Source organism: Tubulanus polymorphus, chromosome 8 (assembly GCF_964204645.1).
Source record: "Tubulanus polymorphus chromosome 8, tnTubPoly1.2, whole genome shotgun sequence".
NCBI classification, from domain to species: Eukaryota; Metazoa; Nemertea; class Palaeonemertea; order Tubulaniformes; family Tubulanidae; genus Tubulanus; species Tubulanus polymorphus.
Genome location: NC_134032.1, coordinates 439,269 through 445,731, shown reverse-complemented (window position 1 = coordinate 445,731; position 6,463 = coordinate 439,269). Strand labels below are relative to the sequence as shown.

The 6,463-nt window shown below is 40.0% G+C and overlaps 1 protein-coding gene across 3 annotated transcripts; it reads left to right on the top strand.

Annotated features, from left to right (window-relative positions):
• Nucleotides 1-409: 409 nt before the first annotated feature.
• On the top strand, nucleotides 410-5,797 carry LOC141909878 (elongation factor 1-delta-like). Of its 3 annotated transcripts, XR_012619794.1 has the most exons (7): nucleotides 449-565; nucleotides 1,766-1,927; nucleotides 2,424-2,486; nucleotides 3,950-4,025; nucleotides 4,483-4,554; nucleotides 4,962-5,052; nucleotides 5,516-5,797. XR_012619794.1 is itself a non-coding variant. In XM_074800546.1 (6 exons), exons 2-5 carry the CDS (start codon nucleotides 1,802-1,804, stop codon nucleotides 4,548-4,550), a joined length of 333 nt encoding a protein of 110 aa, XP_074656647.1. In that variant the 5' UTR covers nucleotides 410-458; nucleotides 1,766-1,801; the 3' UTR covers nucleotides 4,551-4,554; nucleotides 5,516-5,795. The 3 variants fall into 3 exon arrangements, 2 of the variants coding, with proteins under 2 accessions (XP_074656647.1, XP_074656646.1); XM_074800546.1 differs by lacking the exon at nucleotides 4,962-5,052 and having other exon boundaries at nucleotides 410-458; nucleotides 5,516-5,795; XM_074800545.1 differs by lacking the exon at nucleotides 4,962-5,052 and having other exon boundaries at nucleotides 5,516-5,794.
• Nucleotides 5,798-6,463: the final 666 nt, after the last annotated feature.

Here is a 6,463-nt window from a genome sequence, read left to right as displayed (position 1 = left end):
TATACTTTCTAAAGATTTACAATCGATTTTTGTTAAGATATGATTATCGGAGTCCAGCCGGCGGCAAATCGGTTAGACTGGTTGCCTGTCCCATTCAATATATTCTAATTGAAGATAGAGACCGGTAACCAGTCTACAAATCGGTGATAGGATAAAGTGTCTGGCAAGCGAGTCTTGTGGTTCATATTTTCACCGCTATCGTTATTTCTAGGGGCAGCACTTGACGATTTCAATACTCGCTCTGGCGAGTCTAGTAATTCCAGAGCAAATATCAACCCCAACGCTTCCTTTCAGAAATGTCTGATTTATCAATGGGGCAGTTTTATAGGCCCCAGGAACCCGGTATTAAAAAGTACAAACGTCCTTAGTCCGTGATTTAGACATCGCCCCAGCCGCAGTTTAGTGTAGCGTGGTTACCAATCGACCCGGTAGTATTCACGTGGAGTAGGAAGTGATTCGTGAGTTTTGGATTCCTTTTTTTTTCAATTTTGTATGTTTTGGGGGTATTTTTCCTGTATTTCGAGGCGTTAAACTCAATTGGATCAACTTTATATACATTTTACAGGTAAAAATGAGCAAAGGGGAAAAATTTGTGTAACGATAGGCCTATATAAACCTGAAAGTTTGACAGAGTGAAGCCGAAAGCTTGAAAACCTTTTTCGGGGACTGGTTTGGTGACTTGCATTTTTTTGGTGGAACAGGACACGCTAACCAGGCGCGTGGGAAGCAATATCAGATTTCCGCGGCTAATTGTCGATTTTTGTCAGGGTTTAATATTTAGCTGCTGCGAATTTACTTAAATTTCTGCAAAAACGTGGTATTCAAAGAGAAAAGGAAGTGGATATTTTGCCAATAATCAAAAATGCGCCATTTTGCCACAAATATAGATAATAAGATACACTATTAGAATATAACAGTAAAATCATTATTTTGGGTTTAGGGTTAGGGTTTCGATTGGTTTTGGGTCTAAAGGGTTAGGTTTAGGGTTAGAGGATTAGAGTTGGCAGTGAGCCCGGTGGTCTTGGGTAAAGAAGGCTAGCAATCTGCTGGTTCGGGTTCGAATCTCGCTCCATGCTCCTATTTTCTCTAACTCTCTTCACACTTTCCTTGAAGTTTCTAAGTCGGGCCCCTCTGTACGCATGCGCGTCAATCAGCCAATTCGAACAAGCCATGGGCGAAATAGCAGATTTTTTCCTTAGGGTTTCAAGGTCATTGGTTTTTGTATATGGTCACCAGGGGGCGTTGAATATTGAAATTGTTAGAAATTGTTGAGCATTTGGAACCACTTTCCAAGTGGGCATGGTGTCCCTGGACCCCTAGTTGTATATGGGTCCAGGGGCGTTGAATATTGAAATTGTTAGATTGTTGAGCATTTGAAACCACTTCCCAAGTGGGCATGTAGTTTGAGGGGCAGTTCTATTTCACGATGAAATGCACTTTTTCACCGTGAAAAAGGGTATTTTCCGATTGAAAAAAAGACATCCTTATATGAAGTGCCTGAATAAATCGTCCGTTTACAGAATGGATTTCTTATCATTTTTCAACAACATCAAAATTGTATCAAAATTTCAGAAAATCATGACACAAAATTTTAAACACTGACTTGAATATTTTAGGGGTTTCGTTCGCTACCCCTAAAATATTCTTAAATTTTAGACACTGACTTTTTTTAGGGCACTTTGAACATTTCAGGGGGTTGTTTCTCTACCCCCTCGGTACGGGCCAAATAGACACAGGATTCGATAAATGTTTCTTTATTTTTTAGGTCGTTCTCTTGACGTTATCTAGAATATATTTCAATATGGTTCATCCGTTCGCTTTTGAAACCGTTTGGTTCGACCATTTCCGTTACCATGAAGCCGAAAGAGATTTCTACGAACGTATCGCGCAAAAAACCTCCACGGACTCCGGCGACGGTTCAAACTCCGTAAGTATCGCGACTTTCCTACGAATGAGGGTTCAATGAATTTAGTGAATTAGTTGCCCCTGTTACGAAGTCATCTGTTTCTGCTTATGTTCACCAGGGGGCGTTGGATATTAAAATTGTCGATCATTTAACCCTTTCGGTGCTGACTAATTTAAACACCTTGAGATAATTTGAATATTTTGGAAAAGTTCGAGCCCAGCGCTTCAAATAACAGGCGTCTGCTTAATGTGTCTACACCGCGGCGCGGTGTATCGTTAGTTACTTATATCTAAGTGTTTTTCGTCAGGTGCTGCCATCAATACACCGTGATGTGGTGTACTAGCAAAATCAATCACTGATTTATACACCGCACTGAAAGGGTTAAGCACCTTTTTTTCCCGTCAGTAGAGGGCGCAGCGTCCCTAGAAACATAGTTTGTTGCGGTCGGGGCTTTCTTAGTATCAGCTTTGCCGCACGTCGATTCTGGTTCTATATATTAAATGTTATTGTTTTGTAGAGTGTACTGGTCGGTGAGATAGCGAGGGCTCGCGAACAAATCAAACACTCACTCAATGCACCGGTGAGTATATCTTTTATCTGTCAGTCTTTATGTCTCGTACCATTTCAGCCCACTCGTGGGGCGTATAGGCTAGGCCTAGTCCACTCTGGGGGTGTATGGGCTAGTTAGTAGTCCACTCTCGGGGTTTGTGGGCTAATTCGTAGTCCACTCTCGGGGCGTATGGGCTAGTTCGTAGCCCTAAACGGGGTTTGCTTCAGGGTATTAAATACATGTATTTATCAAACCTGTGGAAGCCAATTTATCAATTTATCACTGTCTATATTTTATAACCAGCCGCCGGATACTTTGAGGATAAAAAAGGTTTGAAAAGAATGTTGTCTTTATTCTCATGTGATGTTGATTTTGTTTTCTGTTGTTCAGAATTTACCGTAGTCCAAATTTCAGTTTTTGTTGGTTTTCTACTTGCAATCTCATCCTGACCTATTTTATGTAGCCCCCCTAATCATTTATTTACCATATTTGGCGCCTTATTCAGTACAAATGCTGCTCTAAGGCACTTAAGGGTCATTCATTTATTACGTACGCATTAGGGAAGGGGTGCAATTGTGTACTGTAATGCTTAATGTATATGAAAAAATGGCGTACAGAGGGGGAGGGGGGTTGAAAAATTCAAATTTTATGCGTACGTAATAAATGAATGATCCCTTACACAAAACACTGACCAAATATTAACACAGAATAAATGTTTTTTTTTTTAAGTAAGATGTTCAAATTGAATGTTTATATGTTGAAAATGCTTGATCTGCATATTTAATGTCAGTCCTTTACACTGTATAGAAAGCCCGGTCCGGACTCCTGGAATAGTTCCACAAAGCAGCTAATCGCATTTAATTCCAATTGTTTATACAAAATCAGGACCCTTGTTCTTAGCAACTAATCATATACCGTCATAACGATGATAACACGTTTGTTTGTAATCCTAGTAGTGAGATGGCTAACCATACTCTTATCAATCTTACATGAATTAATGTCCAGGGGTGGATATAGAATTTTAGTATGGAAGCAATTAGGGACCATACGAAATATTACTGTAAGGACGATGCAAGCTGTGTAGCAGCAAAGCCCTCCTGGCTATAACCACCGTGGGGGTGCTTGAGGGGGTTTCTTCGACGATAGAAGAAATGTTTTGAAATTTTAAGAAGAATTTGGTGAGATTTCCACAAAGTTGAATGATGAAATCCATGAAATTAATCATTAAATGCACAATACCACAATCGCAATACAGTAAATGCGATATATCGGGGGGTGGGGTTAGCTGTTCCATCATATATTCATCATTTTGCGCAAAGAAATACCACTTTTTTTCAATACACACCTTAATTGAAAAGAGGTCGCTTATTTTCGGGGTTGACATCTTAAGGGACTTTCAAATTTAGGTGGATCTGGACCCCCCTCCGACCCCCTTTAAATCCGCCCCTGTTATCGTAAGATATTTGATAAATGTGAATTTTTCGATGTTGCAGGGTAGCGGTGTCATCGACTCGGAACTCGCCAACAAAGTCGAGAAACTCGTCATCGACAACGAACAATTGAAAAGAAGTACGTATTCGTAAAACGACGGCTGTAAATACGACGATTCTTTTTGAAAGTTTAACCCTTTCAGTGCTGACTAATCAATACCCGTATAGTGCTGGAGATAATTTGAAAATTCTGAAAAAATTCCACCCTAGTGTGTTGAATAACGGGAAAACCACTATAGTGCGTCTACACCCTGGTGCGATGTATCGTTAGTTACTAATATTTCACTATGTTTGACAGGTGCTGCCATCTTTCAAGAGAGATAATTACTAATTACATCAATACACCACAGTGCGGTGTACTAGCAAAATCAATCACTGATTCATACACTGCATTGCAGTGTTGACGCACTGAAAGGGTTAACCCAATTTTCCTGGCTCCTTTAATACCGGCCCCGACTACGACTCCTCAATTCCTAAAAACACCTTTTAAAGATGAAAAATTCGTTAAAGCTGCCGGATTTCATCGTTATTTTCAGCCGTCGAAGATTTGTCAGCTCTGGTGAAGAAAATGGACGTTCGAATTACCGCGTTGGAAAAATCTTGAGCAGGTAGGACTCGTGAATTAGATTTCAGGGGCGGATCCAGGGCTCTATCTCGATGGGGGTTCTGAATTGTATAAGAGCACTCACTATAATAGGGGAAGGTACTTTCTATGTTGAATCACGGCAAAAAAGGTCCCTTAACATCAAACTTTTTCTGGGGCACTTACATGTACTACGCTCGATCATACCAAACGAGGGCAGTTTTACGTCAAATCCATGAATTCAGGGGCATCTCCAAGGGGCACAGACGTAGGGTATCCCAGAACCCTCAGAACCCCCATGGAACCGCCCCTGTTCAATGTCGGCTTATTACAACAAAATGATAGAGTCGAACTCATTTTAGTTAGTTCTCGAGATTACTTGACATCATGTGACAAGCGATTGAACTGATCAATGAAGTTTATTTATTTAAGGATTAGAAATTAATTTATTGCGAAAAATGAACCGGTCAAGAAAATATTTGTCCACCGCTGAATCTACTAAACAATTTTTGAGCAACACTAGGTAATAGATTGTTTGCTGTGACTATGCCCTCTATTGGTGGTCAAACAGAATAAATGATTTACGTATCAGACCCTCCTATTTTGCCAATCTCCCGATTATCATTTGTTATTATGTACGGCAAGTCTCCAGCACTGACGGACGTACAAATTATGATATCGCATGCAACACATTCTAATGGTGGTCGAACAAGTGATTTTCATAACGGACCCTCAAAGTTTGTAAATCCTATGATTCAATGTCTTGATGTTATGTAGACAAGTCTCCAGCACTGACGGGCAGACGAACTACTACATCACGTGCAACACCTTCTATTGGTGGTCAGACACACTATATGATTTACATGACAGACCCTCGAAGTTTGTAAACCCCCTGATTCAAGGGAGAGACAAACTAACTATGATCTTTAGTCAAACAAAATGAATGTAGGACACAAAAAAACCTGGTTTGTATTTTGTCGTTTCAGATTGAAAACCGCTCTTGCATAATTATTCAGCTGATACTTAACTGTGAAATAGATCTGATTTACATCCTACTCACTGGCGACGTCGTAATGCTCTGATTTTCCTTCCCTTCGCGTCTGAATCATTGTTTTGTGGTTCAGAATTAAGTAGATTAATGAACGTTGCATTTTTTTCCCCAATTTTCTCCTATCCCTTTAGAACTATAGTTGTATACCTGGCTGAGTTGTATATTGTATTGATAATTATTTATGAATTTGTATTAATGTTATCGTCAGTATAAGTATTGAGCCAAAATAAAATCAAATCATTGATATATTGTAGTTTTCCGGATATATGGCTGTATGGAATTCAGCGAGAAATTGGTTTCACATGAGGTCTCCACGCGTTTTGGTTTTAATCAGGCAATTGTGGAACTGGATCCAGAGTCAAATTAAATCCACACAACTGTGGAACTGGATTCAGAGTCAAATTAAACCCACACAACTGTTGAACTGGATTCAGAGACAAATTAAATCCACACAACTGTGGAACCGTGGATTCAGATTCAAATAAGACTCACACAACTGTGGAACCGAATCTAGAGTCAAATTAAACCCACACAACTGTGAAACTGGATCCAGAGTCAAATTAAACCCACACAACTCTGGAACTGGTTTCAGACGTGAATCGTGTCAGTCCAAAAGCTATTCAAAGATGAATTTACACAATCTTGTATTCAAAATCTCGCACGAGAGCCGTCTTTACTCCATCATTCGATTTACTCCATAGGTGAAGGTCGTTAAACGCGAAAAGTCGCGTTGATAAATCACTTCGAATAATCTCGGCGAGTGAGTAAGATCCGGGAAGTGCTCACTAATACAAACACCTCCTCCTCGGGGAAATCAATTCAACGACAATTTCGGAAAGAAAATCCTCGGCGCAGTTCTTGATAGTATATAAATGCAACGGGA

What these genes read in the sequence shown, in the direction of transcription:
- LOC141909878 (XM_074800546.1), top strand. Translation starts at nt 1,802, where the DNA reads ATGGTTCATCCGTTCGCTTTTGAAACCGTTTGGTTCGACCATTTCCGT. An exon ending in AACACTCACTCAATGCACCG is followed by an intron (nt 2,487 to 3,949) that starts GTGAGTATATCT and finishes TCGATGTTGCAG; the next exon opens with GGTAGCGGTGTCATCGACTC. An exon ending in CAACGAACAATTGAAAAGAA is followed by an intron (nt 4,026 to 4,482) that starts GTACGTATTCGT and finishes CGTTATTTTCAG; the next exon opens with CCGTCGAAGATTTGTCAGCT.